General features: G+C 48.1%; 1 protein-coding gene across 1 annotated transcript in view; it reads right to left on the reverse strand.

Annotated features, from left to right (window-relative positions):
* The window catches only part of IPO7 (importin 7), a 1,018,209-nt gene that overhangs the window by 788,391 nt on the left and 212,564 nt on the right, over positions 1-17,254 (reverse strand). The window contains exon 5 of the mRNA XM_069623670.1: positions 6,718-6,874. Within this exon, the coding sequence (XP_069479771.1) occupies positions 6,718-6,874 (157 nt within the window). The remainder of the gene's footprint in view (positions 1-6,717; positions 6,875-17,254) is intronic.

Consider the following 17,254-nt stretch of genomic DNA (forward strand, 5'->3'; position numbering starts at 1 on the left):
GTCTGCAACCTCTCAAAACTCAGCCTTGCTGCCAAACAAATTTGAGCTATCAAAGGGCATGTTCAGAAGACAGGCCTGTACATCCGGAGCAAAACCAAACTTCCGCAACCACAAACCTGTGCATAACGTTGCTCGCAACCATGGACCGGCTAACCAGGTCGGCCGTGTCCAACCCAGACTGAAGGGATTCACACATGGCATCCTTGCCATCCTGCACGAGACCAAGAAGCCCATCCTTTCTCTCCCCCCGCACTCCCATCGGGAATATGCTCAGCCGCTAGAGAGACGCAATTCAATTCAGTCGTTGTAGGGGTCCTCTTCTTCCAGTTCCTCGTTGGTTCTTTCGTTCCAGTGGTGACTCTGCATAAAAAGAAGGTCTCTGGGACTGGAAAGACAGTTTTCCCCCATTCATACAGCCTGGCTGTCACTCACAGCAGGGTGGCTGGCCTGGCAAGGCCAGTCCACTTAGCCAATCAGACAAGAGTGCGACTTGGGTTACCAAGGGAACACATGGCAGGGGTCCGAAGATCCCGCCTTCACATCCTGCCTACCTATACTATCAGGCGCCTTAAGGAGGGCTTCTGTGCAGAAGCCCGCGAAAAGACAGTGAACAAAGGAGTCATCCCCGGTTTGGCACGCAGAGAAAAACACGAGAAAGACTTTAACAAAAAGAAATGGCAACTAAACCCAGCAGGAACCAAAATAAAATGTATTTGGTCAAGCCGGTTTATGCTCGAGGCTAATATAATAGCCTAAAACATTACCACGTTATATAAGCCAATCGCGGTAGGAAAGTTAGGGTAGATACCACTGCCACCAGCCAAGTCTTAATGTTAAGGGAGCAAAACAATGCCCCATGAGGTACAGACAAAAAGGGATAAGAGTTAACCCTTTCCAATACTCCATGCAAGATGGGGTGTACTGGGTCTGTGGTTTAAAGTGACTATATAAAGTAAATGGCAACTTTACCTGTTTCTGGGGGACAGTAGTCAGCCCCAGAAAAATGGAGTCAGTGGGAAGTCTCAAAGACAACCCTGTGTCACTGCACTGAAGGTGCACACACAAAACCCACAAAAAGTGGTGCACATGGAGTAGGTGAGGCTCCAGTGCCCAAGATCACACAAAGTAGAAAAAATAAATCCTAGAAATCCAGCAAAGCTGCTGGGGGACTCTTTAGAAATCCCTAACTGGGCCCACGAGTATGCAAAGCTGGTTTTTAGGGCGTTTTCCCTATCTGGTGGTACCGACAGGTTCAGTATTTCTGATTTACTTTATTTATCTTTAGGCCTGCTACCTTCTCGAATTGGACCACCTCCTCCATTGTGTTTAGTGATTTCCCTGGATTTTTTATCCTTAATAGCATATCATCGGCAAACGCTGCCACCTTATGTTCCCTCCCCGCGAAGGGGACTCCCACATTGTCTTTGTTGCCTCTCATCTTACTCAGTAGGGGTTCTAGGTGAATGGTGTATAAGAGTGGGGACAGACGCAATTCCACAGAGTGAAAATCTTGCCAAGGCACAAGTGGAGTTGGCAGACTTCAGCGCCATACTCCCAGCAGAAAACACCTTGTGTGCCCAACCATCGAAGCACTTGTCCTCTCAGGAGGGATGTTAGGGTACGCTGCCTGGCTCGCGGTGGACGTAGCCGCCTGAACCACCAAACTCTTGGGAGTGGGGGGAGTGGATAGGTAGCTGGGGTCGCTACTGGAAGGGCAGTATTTTTTAGTTAACGACTGCCGGAAGACACTCTGGGGTCTGCCAAGTAGCTGCCACCCTTTTTTGAAAAGTCAAATGAAAAGGCAACACTGGGTCAGAGGATGGACCTTGATCCAAAATATCAGTCAAGTCATCCTGACCAAAATGTCTCTGGAGGACTAGACCAACCAAGATACTCAGTAAACCTAGCCATCAGTCTCTGATAAGAGGACTCTGCATGAGCCCCAGGCTCAGGCCTGCCAAACTCCACCTCAGGAGATGTGCCTAGGCTACTGGCATCATGTAATGATTGACGCAACTCCAACTGACTGTCCCCGGAAAAGACAGGAGCCACATTTGGCTCAACAGGTTCCAACTCCAAATCAGACCTATCCTCAGATATCATCCAGAGGAAGAAAGAACTCCTGCCTAGGGACAGAAGTAGGTCTGGAGTGGTCAACAGGCTTCATCGACTTGGATTTAGCCTTCCTTGGAAGATCCACAGTACCAGGGACCGCCATCGCCAAATTCCAGTCAAATGGCCCCGAAGGCGTCGAAGGTGCTGCCGGCTTCGGCAACAAAAGCTCCGACGGCACTGAGGGCTTGAGTGAAGGCAAAGCACCAACCTCTGTATCCGACAGACACTGCGCCGACAGTCGACGCAGACCTCTAGCCCTTACCAGACTTCTGCACTTTAGCCAGGGACGAAGACCGAGACCTGGACCTAGAACGTCTCTGGCGATCAACCTGAATCTTGTCCGAACGGGACCTTGACAGATCCAGATGATTATCATGCCAAGGACCCAGGCCCGAAGGTGCACGAGCATCGGACCGGGACAGTTCCCCTGCCGGGTTCCTACGAAAGTGCGGACGGAACTGTGCCCTGGGATTGAAAAATGGTCAGTATTTGCTCCTTGAAGGCCTCCCATTCCTCAGGAGTGGGAAGTTAGTGCGAGAAGCCACTTTGCTCAGGGCGCCATCATCCAACGAGGAAGGTGGCAGGAGACCAGCGACGCTGCTTCCGGGAGTGCCGAGACGAGGACTAGTGGCAGGACCCAGTCCGGGATTGAGATCCCAGGGACTCCTTCCGACGAGGAGTCACCCCTCGAATAGTCAGTGGACATCCCTTTCGCAGATTTTCGGTACTTCCTGGGTTTAGTATCCCGACCTACCTGTAACTTCCCTTTACGCCGCCGCAAGGCCTTAGAAGTTAGCGACTGGCACTTCAAACAATCAGTGTCATGACTCGCCCAGACACCACAAACAAATGCGGTGCGGGTCCGTAATCGACATCTTAGATACAGTCCCCAGCAAGTTTTAAAGCCAGACCGCGGAGTCGGAGGGGTAGATGACATTCACGAAGAATACACGTGGCACGCTGAGTTCTCGAAGCAAACAAGTTTGCGGAAAAAACAGAACTGAGGCTACAGGTGCGTGCGTCCCATTTATAACATCCGGCGACGTCACCTTCGACGGAGGCCTTCGAGGGACATCGACCGAACACAGGACACCATCTGCCGAAATATTTCCGAAGTAGCACAGCTGTGGATATTACATGTCAAAGCTGTAAAATACAATGGGAGGACACAATCCATTTGCAAAATGGGCTCCCTCATTTCAGGGTTAAAATTAAAAAGTCTTATATTCCAGCAAAAGAGCTGGGAGTCTAAGGTGGGAGGAATTAAATACTAAAAATAGAACTTCTCCCTACCACCTCCCAAGGGTTCCCACCAAAGCCAGACACAGACTGTTGGTTTCTTGAATAAACAATTTATTCATCAGTCAGTTTGGGTAGGCCTTTTTCAGAAAGTAGCAATGTAACAGCAATACTGAAATATACTTCACAAAAATCTCTAAAGCAGCGAGTACCCTTTTGGCATGGCCCACCGACCCAACCTACACCCTCGCACTGTTGCATTTGGAAACATTTAGGCGTAAGCCAAAGGAAAACGTTATTAGAACATTAAAAATAAAAAAAAAACACAACTAATATTCTTAAGCAGGCAAATACTTTCAGATCCCCTATTATGTGTCATTCAGAAGAACAGGCTAAGCCAAAGTCAATGAGCAAAAGTCTATGAGCTGAAGTACTTCTTTGCAGGTAAGAAAAGTCTTTGCACAAGGTTTTAGAAGTCTTTGAAAAAAGAAGAATCAATGTCGGGCCACAAGCCGTTAGACTTGTGAGTAGTAGAAGCTGCAAGCAACTCTACAGCAAGAGGTAAATTCTCAGACTTTTACAGTACCTTTGTATTGAAGAAAAAAGTGCAGCAGATGACGTCTGTTCCTGAGCAGTTCTGCAGATCTCACTGTTCCTGAGCCTCAGTCGTGGGGACAAGAGGGAGGACTTCGGGGTACTCCTGCACCGCAATGGGACGGTCACCGCTCGTAACCAGCAATCTTCAAACAAGTGGCTGTTTGGCGTTTCAGCTCTGCGCGTTTACCGCAAATCGTAAAACCACAGTTCCTGGCTGTCGAGATGGGCTTTCCTTGCTTCTGGGGTCCGGCACTCTGTTGAGGGTCAGGCTCGGTCAGTACTGCTTCCTGGGAGTCCGGAGGATCTTCCTGGCACTCCTGGCAGCTTAAAAGCAATGTACACAATCTGGTGTTCCTCTCCCTGGCGTTTAGTTTCCAGCAGAAACTGTGTGGAAAGTCAACCAGCTCCGAGAGAAAGTCCAGGTGGGTTACTTTGGAGTTGATTGGTCCCACCAACTCCAGTTAAGAAGTCGTCCTTGCAGGGGCTTTTCTGTCGATACAAATTTGGAGCTTCAGCACAGCAGCAGGGCTTCACTGGGCAAACCAATGGTGCAGGAGCTGCAGCAGGTGTCCTCTTCAAGCTCTTCTTCGGTTCCTTTGTCCAGTGGTCGACTGCCTTCCAAGCCAAAAGCCTCACCTTTTATTCAGTTCTCTCCCATTCATTCCAGACTAGCTGTCAGTCACCCAGCAGGGTGGCTGTCCTTGTCGGACAATCAGCCGGCCATTCACTACAGAGTGAATTTGGGTCTCCTAGGAGACTAAGCTCATGGAGTTTCGGGCACCTCCCTCACTTCCTGCCCACCCCAGACACCCTGGAGCCAGAGGCAGGCTTCACTCGTGAATCCCGCCAAAGGCAAAGCGAACAAAGGGACCAAACCTGGTCCGGCGCGCAGAGTAAATCTCAAGACGGACCTTTCCACAAAGAAATGGCAAAATAAAAAAGACAGGTGCCATTTTAGTCAAAATGGCCTTTTGGGTGCTTTACTGCAGCTGGAATGCCAACCGTGGTAAATGCACACCACAGTAGTAAACCACTGCCACCAGCCATTCATAAAGGAAAGGTTAACAAAAATGTAACATGAGAAGCTAGACAAAGGGGATACTAAGGAGCCCTTCCAGCACCATATTGTAACATGGTGTGTGCTGGGTCTAGAAAATTACAAATGTAATTAAAGTCAATTTCACTTTACTGCCCTGGGAAACAGTTTATCCCAGAGAAGGTATTTAAACCTTGGGGAAGTCTGGAAGATTACCCTGTGCCACTGCACAGAAGGTGCAGTGTGACACAAAGTAAAAGAGGATGCCTATGGAGTTTGTCAGACTAAATAACCAAAACAAACAGTGTTTTAAAATCACAGTGAAATACATGAGTGGGAAAAAGTCACTCTCTCCAGCAAAATTTTATAAAAAATAAAGTCCTCAAAATCCAGCAAAGTTGCTAGGGGTCTTTGAGGTAGAGGGAATTAGCACATTTCTCAGAATTCTCCGACACAGACACACCTCCTCCTCCCAGAATGGTTTAACATAACCATGCTACAAATGGCAAAAAAAGAAAGATGCCCCCTAAATTAGTACTTAGGTGCCCCTATTGTGCACAACCGGGACTATGAACATAGCCTGCAGTACAAAATTACACCATAGTTGGTAGAACACGTCCACTTCCACCAGCCATAACTAGAAGGTTGTCTATGTGGCTAAAAAGTCCTTTGGCACTGCACATAAGGTTGTATGTGCGAATCTCTCAAATCACATTTTAGGAGCAAAAAGTATCTTTCTATCCTTAACTGCAGTTACTGTAGGATAACGAAATGAATCGAAGGAAAACAACGCGTTACCAGCAACACAGCCCATAAGGAGCTGTGTGCTTCAATAGTAAAACACAGATGCCTTCGAGATATGAGGGAAGTAGAGCCCACAGGCCAGGTAAAACAGAATAGAGTTCCAAATGACAGAGCACATAAGAATGAATGAGTAGATAAAGGCTACACTCGTTCTGGATTAAAGAACAATTTCCAGAAGTCCAGCAAAAAGTGCTGAGATCTCACTAAGAGGGGATGAAGCGTACACATTACAAATCTTGAACAATTGAGACCAGACACCCAAACAATTTCATGCACACAAAAAAAATGTTTTTAAATCACTGACAAGGTATATGAGGCTGGATGTTACAAAAAAGGATTACCAGGTTTCTGCCTTCATAGAGCAGGAAGATGGCCAAAGAGGAATGTAGCACAAAGGACAGACATGCGCCACAAGGAGTATTCAACATGGCATTACAACAGTAAAAAGAAAACTAGTGTAAAAAATGTCCTTCAGGATGCCCCGTGCACATAAATGTACCAAACACGTTGCTAAGTAACAGTAAATAAGTGGCAGTCTCATAACCATGTAAAAATACTGAAAAGTAAAAAATGGGCGGGGGATGCGGTGGAGTCTCCCTGCACTGGCAGCCTTGGCGCAGACCATAGCACTTCAAACTTGAGCTGAGCAGTTGAGTAAGTTTAAGAGGGACTCGCTCACCCTGAAAGTAACCAAAATTCTATAGAGATGCTGGGGGTCTTACTGCAACCAAAGTAAGTAGTGTTGCAAAAAGTGAAACTTGAAAGAAACCTTAGACATGGATTCTGCTCATGAACATCCAGAGATTGAGAGGAAAAATAATCAATTCTAAAGTTTAACGTCTGGTTTAGGACAGTTGTTTGCATTTACGCACAGAAACAAGGAGAGTTAGGCTAATGTCAAACAATTTCAATTTATCCTTCACCACCTGAACAAGTGCATAGTAGATTTTGAAGATCTGCTTCTGGATGAGGACAGACTGATCAGACTGGTCAGGAAGCAGTTGAACGAACCGGTCTTTCAGCATTGGTAGGAAGTGCTGCATGGCTGCAATCAGCGGACTTCGCTCATCGGACTTCTTATACCTTTAAGAAAAAATGGCGAGTGTTATAGCCCAGCTACGATGGGTTTAATGATTCTGCTATACACAGTAAAATGGTCCTGGCATTGGGGACTTGGATCTACGGACATCTGTCTATACTTTCATAGCATTTCAAATAAAGTCCCCGTTTTAGTTACAAAATGGCGTCTAAAAGCACATTTCAGTTAAATCGATTACCCTAAACCTAGTCATTGCTCTGCTAGAAATTGCATTCAAGTTTAAAATGTTCATCAGCTCGATTAGCTTTCCAGAATCAATGAGAAATGTCTAAAAAAAAAATGCAGCGTATTACTTTTGTAACAGGATCACATGTACTTTCATTTGGGTGGCAAAGGAGGAAAGGAATGTTAAGAGTTAAATGTTACAGCACTAATTAACAGATTGACTACATTAGTTGCCCATTCCTGCCCGAAAATAATTTTGCAATAAGAACTTAAAATACATAAAAAAGTCTTGGCACACTCAAAAGAAAACATTTGGAGCAACTTGCCATCACAAAATGTATGCCTTCACACTTTACACTGGCCCAACAAAATAATTCCAAGATGCTCGGGAGAATGCATAGGGTGGCATTTCACCATATAGCACAGGTTAGTCAATTAAAGCACAGACAGCATTTCCACCTCTAAATACCAAACGGAAATGTGACCTTTGTTGGGAAATTTTAGAAGACTTGTTTTATAAGCACTATCAGCATTAACGCCAGTAAAAGTGCTGTGCATTGAAGGCAGCACATTCATGTTGCTATAGAAGCCATCATTCCTCGCCACACAATGCCAGTGTGGAATAACATTCCTGGAATTTACAATTTTTCCACATCCACTGGTTACATCGCTATTAGGGAGAAGTGTCAGAAATGTGCCATTTCCATTCTACCTTAAAGACGCCAAGCACTTTTGCTGGACCTTACGACTTAATTTCTAACCTGGAGAGAAGGAGACAGTTTTCCCCCTCATGTTTTTTTTTTCCATTGATTTGAACACGGTTTTTTGACTTTGGAGTCAGAAACTCCATAGGCATTTTTACATTGTCACACAGCACCTTTAGTGCAGAGACACAGGGAAGTCTTCCAGATTTCCCAAAGGCTTAAAAACCTCTTGGTTAAACTGTTTCCAAGAGCAGTGAAGTGAAATGGACTTTACTTTCATTGTAACTTTCGAGACCCAGCACACTATCTCACAATAAGGTGCTGGAGGGGTTAAATGAGTATCTCCTTTGTCTAGATTCTTGTTAGGCAGAAACCTGTGAAGTTCCCTTAGGGACCACTGCAAAACGTTTAAGACTACAGGTGTTAGCAGTAAACCCAATTGGAAGCAGTCTGCACCACCCAGATTTACCTGGTAGCTGTCGCTGAGCAGTCAGACTTCTCTCAAGAAGAGTTAGGCAGTATATAGAGTATACACAATAGGGCCACAAATACAGTAGCACAAGCAAACACTGACCAGAGCTTTGGTATAAAAGTATGACAGTGCATTACTTACCGTAAAAGCATTTCTGATGGTTGTATCTGCTTAGATTCACATGCTGTGCATAGGTCCGACATCCAGTGGTCACTGCGGAGTATTGCATTTTGTTTTTCGTAGTCGAAAAGGGACGTCGACAAGGCGTGTCTGAAACACTATCCCTATAGTGACGTGCGTTGTACCCACAATCCCTCACGCGTCGAGGTCCCTCTGTTTGTATTTTTCTGCCCTGAGGGAGCCTTCTAGCCGTGAGTGAGTACAGAAAAGAGAGATATAAAGGAAGTCTATGTTCCTTCCATCCGAGTGGGGAGGAAGGGTGGGCGCATGTGAATCTAAGCAGATACAACCATCAGAAATGCTTTTACGGTAAGTAATGCATTGTCTTCTGATGTTTGTTAATCTGCTTAGAATCACATGCTGTGCATAGACTAGCGAGCAGTACCCGGAGTTGGCGGTGGGTTATGAGAAGGAACAGTAGAGAAAAGGTGTCGTAATACTGCCTGTCCCACCTGGGAGTCAGATCTAGAGTGTGCATCTAGACAGTAGTGTTTTGTAAAGGTGTGCACAGAACTCCAGGTAGCCGCTTTGCAGATGGACTCAAGGGGAACATTTTCAATGAATGCTATGGATGCCCCCGTGCCTCGAGTAGAGTGTGCTCTTGGCCTAAAGGGCAGATCTCTCTTAGCAAGAGTATAGCAGAGAGTGATGCATTGAACAATCCATCTAGAAATAGTGGACTTTGAAACTGCATCCCCTTCTCTTCCTGCTGCCACCGAGACGAAGAACTGATTAGTCTTTCTCAGTGGTCTGGTTCTTTCCATGTAGAACATGACCGCTCTGCGTACATCTAGTGTGTGCAGAGTCCTTTCTCCCAAATTGGAAGGATTTTGAAAGAACGTTGGTAGTTCTATAGATTGGTTCACGTGGAATTTAGAAATAAATTTCAGAGCAAACCTAGGGCGAGTGCTTAGAACCACCTTATCTCTGTGAAATGTAACGAAGGGGTCTAGAATAGAAAGAGCCTGAAGTTCACTTACTCTCCTGATGGAGGTGATAGCTATTAAAAAAGCAGTCTTAAGAGTGAGGTGTTTAAGAGATGCTTTGTGCATGGGTTCGAAAGGTGAGCCCATGAGTCTGGTAAGTACCACATTAAGGTCCCATCCGGGAGCTGGGTCAGCTATCGGGGGGTGTATTCTCTTTACTCCCTCCATGAAGGCCTTTATAACAGGGATCCTCCACCACGACACCTTGAGTTGGGAAGTGGTGTATGCAGAAAGTGCCGCTAGGTGGACTTTAATGGAGTTAAACACTAGACCTGAATCCAATAGGTGGGTCAGGTATAGAACAACATGTGTGGGAGAGCAGTCAATAGGGTTGATGCTTTTACTCCTGCACCAGATGACAAATCTTTTCCACTTGCTAGAATAGCAGTGGCGAGTGTTAGGTTTTCTGGCTTCCCTGAGGATGTCCATGCATCTTTGCGGGAGTTGTAGATGTCCGAACTCTATGATTTCAGGAGCCAAGCTGCTAAGTTCATGTTCTGGGGGCATGGATGCAGAGTCCTGCCCTTGTTCTGAGACAGCATGTTGTACGGGCAGGGGAGTCTCACTGGGGGAGATAGAGACATCTCCATCAAGTGAGCGAACCATGGCTGTCGTGCCCACATTGGGGCCACTAGTATCATGGTCACTTGTTCCTGGTGCATCTTGTGCACCACCCTGTTGAGAAGGGGAGTCGGGGGAAAAGCGTAAACAAATTTCCCTGACCATTGCATCGACAGACCGTTCCCCTTGGATTGGTTCTGGGGGTACCTGGAGGCGTAACCTAGGCATTGTGAGTTCTCCAGGGTTGCGAACAGGTCTATTTCTGGGAATCCCCATTGTGTGAAGACGTCGAAGACGATGTCTTCGTGCAGGCGCCATTCGTACTCTTCGGGCAGGGGGAAATCTCTGCTGAGTCTGTCTGCCAGCAGATTGAGTTTCCCTGGTACATGTAGTGACAGTAGGAACATGTCTTGTTCGAGAGCCCACTTCCATATATTCTGGGCCAGTTTGAACAGGCCTGGAGAGTGGGTGCCCCCCTGCTTGTTGATGTAGTACATGGCTGTGGTGCTGTCTGTAAGGACCATTACTGTCTTGCCTTGTAGGTGTTCCTGGAAGGCTTTTAGCGCCTTGAACACAGCTAGTAGCTCCAGAAGATTTATGTGTTTGGATGCTACGTTCGGAGTCCACACTCCGTGAGCAGTCTGATGGGATAGGTGCGCCCCCCATCCTGTGAGGGATGAGTCTGTGGTTAGAGTGGCTTCCGCTGCGGGTGTGGCAAAAGGTTTCCCTTTTCCCATGTTTTCCTTTGTCCACCACCGTAGCGAGAGAACCAAGGCTTGCGAGACCACTACTAGATCCTCCCATAGTCAGCTGGCCTGACACCACTGGCTGTTGAGCCACTCTTGCATTGGGCGCAGGCGCGCGTGAGGTACCAAATAAATACACAACGCCATCATTCCTAGCAAGCGCATTGCTTTGCGTACCGTCACCTCTCGACCGGTCACATATTGAGGGATCTGAAACAGCATGTTTTGGACCCTCTCTTTGGAGGGGAAGATGAGGCCGTCCCTTGTTTGAATTAGAGCCCCTAGGAATACCTTGATTTGACTGGGGTCTAAACTGGACTTCTTTTCGTTGATGGAGAAGCCCAACTGGAACAAAAGGTCTACCGTCTTTTGGGTATTGGAGAAGCAGGTTTCGTAAGAATCCCCTGTTATGAGCCAGTCGTCGAGGTAAGGGTAAACTGGGATGGACAACCTGCGCAGGTGGGCCGCTGCCACTGCCAGCACCTTCGTGAATACCCTTGGTGCTGATGCTATGCCGAAGGGTAGCACTCTGAACTGGTAGTGTTTGCCTTCTATCATGAACCTGAGGTATTTTCTGTGCGCTGGCAACATTAAAATATGAAAGTATGCATCTTTCATGTCCAATGTTGTCATGTAATCTCCCTGTGAAAGCAGTGGGATCACTTCCTGTAAGGTTACCATACGAAACCTTTGGGGTTTGATAAACTTGTTCGCTGGGCGCAGATCTAATACAGGGCGCATGGTTTGATCCTTTTTGGGTACAAGGAAGTACACTGAATAAATACCTTGCGTTACCTGAGATAGAGGCACGACCTCTATGGCTCCTTTTTCCAGCAATAGTTGTACTTCTTGGAGAAGGATGGCAAGATGTTCCGGTGTCATGCGACGTCCCCTCGGGGGTCTGTAGGATGGGGAACTGTTGAATTCGATACAGTATCCGTGGGCTACGGTGGAAAGTACCCAACGGTCTGACGTTATACCCTCCCATGCAGGAAGAAAGGATGTTTTCCGGCCCCCGACCGGTGTTGCATGGGAGGGGACGCGAATCTTCGCGTCACTTGGAGTTGTTGGGGGCTTGGGAGCCTCTGGGGGTGGACCCCCGACCTCCCTTTACCCCGGCGCTGGCCTCTTTGGCTGTACTGCCCACTATTGGTTTGGTAATTGGTGGCAGGGTACTGTTGATGCTGACTTTGTTGTTGTTGGCGTTGGCCACGAAAAAAGCGTTTGTTGCCATAGCCGCGTCTGGTAGTGGGCTTAGAGATTTGGTCAAGAGTCTTGATAGTGTCGAACTCTTTTTTAGCCATCTCTAGAGCTTCATCCACCGCTTTTCCGAAGAGATTAGAGTCTTCCACAGGTTTATTTATTAAAGACGCCTGTGTCTCCGGTTTAAACCCTGAGTTGCGCAGCCATACATGGCGTTTTAGGAGTATTCCCTGCACCAGGGAACGTCCCGCTGTTTCTGCCGCATCCAGAGAGTTTTTTACAATGCTCTGGTTCACCTGGGTTCCTTCGCCAATAGTTGAAAGCAGGCGTGTACGTAATGGCTCCGGTGCTTACTCGGCGTCCTTGCGCAGTTTGGCCCACTGCGCGTCTGCATAGCTAGCAAGCAAAGAGTTGTTGTTCGCAATTCTTGCTGAGAAGGCAGCCGAGGAAGTTACTCTTTTAGCAAGGGCATATAGCCTCTTGCCCTCCTTGTCGGGGGTGCCTCACTGGTGGAAAGTGGTACCCCTGCCCTCTTTCTAGTATTAGATACTACCAGGGAATCCGGAATGGAATGTCCCCTAATGTAGAGCGGGTCTGAGGGTGAAGGAGTGAAAAGTTTTTCAATTCTTGGATTGACCCCTCTGATCAATGCGGGAGTGGACAGCGAAGGGATGATTCTTCTCTTCACTGAAGCGAGGAGGGGAATGGTCTGGCTGACCGGGGGTTTCTCTTTAATTACTCTTTCCACAAAGTTTAATTCTGGAGAGAGCTCCCCAGTGTCCAGTTCGAAATGTGCTGCTGCTCTGCGTAACAGGGCATTGAAAGTGGGCTGATCGTCAATTGGAGACGTGTTCCTAACCGGTGAATTGTCAGGAGGATTTAGGTTTAGGACATCAGTGTCGGAATATACTGATGGGGATTGCCAGGGGTGCGAAGGTCCTTCTGGATTTTCTCCGAAGCCTTCTCCTATAATGCCTGGCCTGTCTTCCAGACCTTCCTCCTGGTACTGTCCCTCTTCATCTTCATCTTCCATAAAATCCTCCTCCTCCTCCAAGTATTGTTCCTCCCCAGTGAGGTCGTACACATCATGGAAGTTTGAGGCTGTGTCCTGCTGGGGATTGACTAGCCTCGGATTTTTGGCCTTGGGGTCTTCCTGAGGCCCTTCTCTAGTTCTCTTGGGAGTTTGAGAGGTCTGGGTATTAATAAACCTCTCCATACAGAGGTTGAGTCTTTCCATGGTTTTATGGGGTACCCCTGAGCGGTCTGGCGGGGGAGAAATAAGAGTCATCTAGTTGAAAACGGCTAGACCTCTCCCAAAGCGTCGAGGAAAGTGTCCCGTCGCCCTCCGAAAAGCCTTCAGGTGTGCTGGGTGACCCCCCGACTGAAGGGGGTAGTCCATGCCTTTCTTCGGGCTTTTTCGGCGTGTCTTTCGACTTCTGCGTAGCGCTCGACGTGTCCTTCGGCGTACGCTTGTGGGCATCGGCTACAGCGATCCTCGCCAAGCTCTCGGCGACTCGTTTGTCAGCGGAGGCCTGCGTTTTCGACGCTACGGGTGTCGATCGCTCTACGGCGGCATGCGCCTTTTGCTGATGCGCGCCGGCAGATGGTTTGGGGGCGGCGTCCTTATTTGCCGAAAGCCCAGTCGCTGGTCGCGGCAGCGGTTGCGAGAGGGGCTTCGAACCCGAACGGTCCGAGGAGGCCCCCGGAACCTGCGTCTCCTTGGGCGCTGATGCTCTTCGTCTTTGACGAAGAAGAGCCGTGGGTTGTGTGCTTAAGTGAGTTTTTGTGTGCGTCAATGTCGCCGGGGTGTTCCATCCCCATAAGCAGGGCGTGAGCCGAGCCGTCCGGGCCAGGGACAGACGACGAAGCGCGCGAGCGCTCCTTAGAGGGGTTTTCGACTTCCGTAGCGGAGGTTGTGTTATCGCGTTCCTCGTCACTGTCGGTGGTAGCAGCGGCGGGTGAACCTTCGGCCTTCGACATCGCGTAGGCCGCCCACCTTTTAACCCTACGGTCTTTTAGAGTTTTAGGCTTAAGAAGCCGACAAGCCACGCAACCATCCTCCTTGTGATCGAGGGGCAAGCAGCGGTTACACCGTGAATGCTTGTCCTTCCAAGTAAATTTGCCTTTGCAAAGCGGGCAAAATCTAAAGGGTGTCCTCTCCATAGCCGAGGCAATAAATCGTGATAACCACCCCAAGGGAAAGGAAGGGGAAAAGGAAAGGCATTCTCAGAAAAGAACCAGAGATGTCCCGTGACCCCACTCTCCCTACTGTATATGGCCTGCGAGGCCAGGCCACGTGTTCGGCAACGCCGAAGTGATTCCTCCGCTCGTACCCTCCGTCGAAGATCTTGTTGGCAGAGAACAGCTTCACAACTGCGTCGAGGGAGGGATTATGTGTTTAATATTAATGAGAAACGACCAAAGGTCGAGGAGATGAAATTTGCAATGTCTCTCGAGGAGCTCCGCGTAAAGGCGACCAGTAGCTGGGCGGAAAAAAACAATCTGAGGGACCTCGACGCGTGAGGGATTGTGGGTACAACGCACGTCACTATAGGGATAGTGTTTCAGACACGCCTTGTCGACGTCCCTTTTCGACTACGAAAAACAAAATGCAATACTCCGCAGTGACCACTGGATGTCGGACCTATGCACAGCATGTGATTCTAAGCAGATTAACAAACATCAGAAATAATTATATATTTAAAAACACTTGTAAAAATACACTGGCACTAATATGTCAAGCAAGATCAAACAGTCACTAGAAATATATACACCTCCCTAATCAATTGACAAGTCTAGGTTAAGACACCACTTATTTAGCAAAACAGAGGTGAGCGCATAATCATAGATGGCACCCCAATAATTTGTTAAGGGAGAGAAAAGACAATAGGAAAATCACACAGTACCAACACTTTTAAGGAACCACAGCAAGTCAAGAAAGGCAGGGTCTACTGTAGAGCAAAAAGTTCATAGGCCAGGCCCACACTTGGAGAGCAAGGCGGAATGTGCTCAAGATCACACAGTGGAAATGCACTCAAAGTCTTTGCAGGAAAGTCAAAAAGAGGTTGGATCAAGTTAGAAAGGTAATTTTAACAGGTCCAAGGTCACCCCAAGATAGAGAGTCAAGGATTTACGGGACACCTTGGACAGTCTGTTGCAAGGGAGACCAAGCGGGACAGTACCTGAAATGGTGAGAAAGCTCCAGCGGGGGCAGTTGTTTCTGGCAATGGGTGCAAGTCGGGGCTTCATCCAGGGGAAGAGAAGATCTCGACGTGGAGGAAAGCTGGAGGTCGTTGCACTGCCAGGGAAGAAACCAGCCACGGAGTTTCCCGGTTAAAAGGTACTACCCTTTTATTCGCGGTAGTGGTGAAGCGTGGCTATCCGGCCGCCGGGGTGCTTGGCACAGGCGATTCGACCAGGAGGTGAAAAAAAGCTAACTGGTTGGTCCAACAGCTCAAAGGGAAGAAGACTCCTGGAAGATCTTCTCTGTCGTCGGGAAAGTGGCGAGTTCGTACAGCAGGGCTCCACCGGTGGTGTCGTAGATGGCTCAGCTTCTCCCCTCTTCAGATTCTTTAGGTCCTGTGGCGACTTCTGAAGTTCATCCCAAAAGCCCTGCTTTTATGCAGAAAACCCCCATTCATCAGCCTAGCAATCAAACATGCTAAGTGGTGAGCCAAGGCAACTCAGTCCAGGGTGCCTATTCCCCCCCCCCCCCCACATTCTGTAGACCCAGACAGCGTGGCACCACTTTTGGAGGCTTCTGTGCAGAAGCCCGCCAAAAGTGGAACAAAGGGCTCGACTTGGGTTAGGGTTACAGAGGCGAATACAAATGCCGTTTTAAAACCGAGTCCTGGCAAAAAGACCCAACCGGGGAATAAATATTAAATAACCCAGCGGTATCTTTAACATTGCATCAAAAAGTGGTGCGTTTAAAATGAATGGGAAAATCCCATAGGAAATATTCCGGTGGAATATTTTGTGTGGTATCCACTGCCACCAGCCAGAAACTCGACAAGGGGGGACTGGACAGTGCCCCCTTGGAAAACAGACCCAGTGGCAATCGAATTACCCCTACCAGTACTTCCACAATATGATGGTTTGTACTGGTTCTGTTCACAATTTAAGACTAGTAAAGTCAATGGTGACTTTACATGCCCTGGGAGACAGTAGACAGTCCCAGGGTATGGAGTCTATGTTTGGGGGTCACTATGACACCCCTGTGTAACATACTGAAAACACATGAAGCCCTATGGAGTAAAAGACCCCATAGCCCATAAAACACATTACATAGTCAGAGGACATTCTCAAATCAGGCCCAAGAGTGGGAGAAAAAAAATAAACCCCAAAAATCCAGCAAAGCTGCTGGGGGACTCACTAGGTTTGGGAAATTAGCCTTTACAGAGAATTGTTAGGGAGAATTCTCATGTTACATTTTTATATTACCCTTTCTACAATGAACGGCTGGCGGCCCTGGTTTACTACTACTATTGTGTGTTTCTACAGTGGGCTGCAATTGCAGCTGCAATAAAGCACCCATGGGTGCCCATTTTGTCAAAATGGACCCAGTCTTTTTTTTGCCATTTATTGTTGTAAAGGTAGAATTACTCTGCATGCCAAACCAGGATTAATCCTTTGTTCGTTTTGTCTTTGGCAGGATTCAATGGTGAAGCCCGCCTATGGCTCCAGCGTGTCTGGCAGGGCAGGTAGCGGGGGAGGCGCCCAAAACGATGTGCTTAATCCCCTTGGTTACAAAAATGCACCCAAAGGTGATTGGCTGGCTAGCTGTCCTTGGAGGACAGCCACCCTGCTGTTTGAGTGACAGCTAGGCTGCGAATGAATGGGAAAGACCCGCATAAAAGGTGAGGCTTTTGGCTTGGCAGGCAGAGTTGACCACTGGACGAAGGAATCTGAAGAACTTTGAAGAGACGCTTGCAACAACTCCTGGACCGTTAGTTTGCCCGGTAAGCCCTACTGCATTGCTGAAGCTCCGAATTCACCTAGAGAAGCCCTGCAACGGATGACTCCTCCCCTTGGGTTGGTGGGACCAATCAACCCCAAAACAAACTTTTCTGGACATCCTCTCTGAGCTGGCTGCACTTCCATTGCTGCAGGAACCGATTGCCAGGAAGAGGAACACAAGATTGAGTGCATAGTTTTTAAGTCAGACCCCGAGCTTGGGGATATTTGTGAGAGCCGCAAGGAGCTGAAACCGCGAAGTGCCGCTGATCTGAAGTTTGCCCATTGCTGCCGCAGACCTTCAATTCGTAGTGCAGGAGTCTCCAGACATCCTCCCTCTTGGCCCCAAAACAGAGGCTCAGAGGCTCAGAAACCTGCAAGAAGTGCTTCA

The sequence above is a fragment of the Ambystoma mexicanum genome, chromosome 11 (genome assembly GCF_040938575.1).
Source record: "Ambystoma mexicanum isolate Mex_15411 chromosome 11, UKY_AmexF1_1, whole genome shotgun sequence".
NCBI lineage: Eukaryota > Metazoa > Chordata > Amphibia > Caudata > Ambystomatidae > Ambystoma > Ambystoma mexicanum.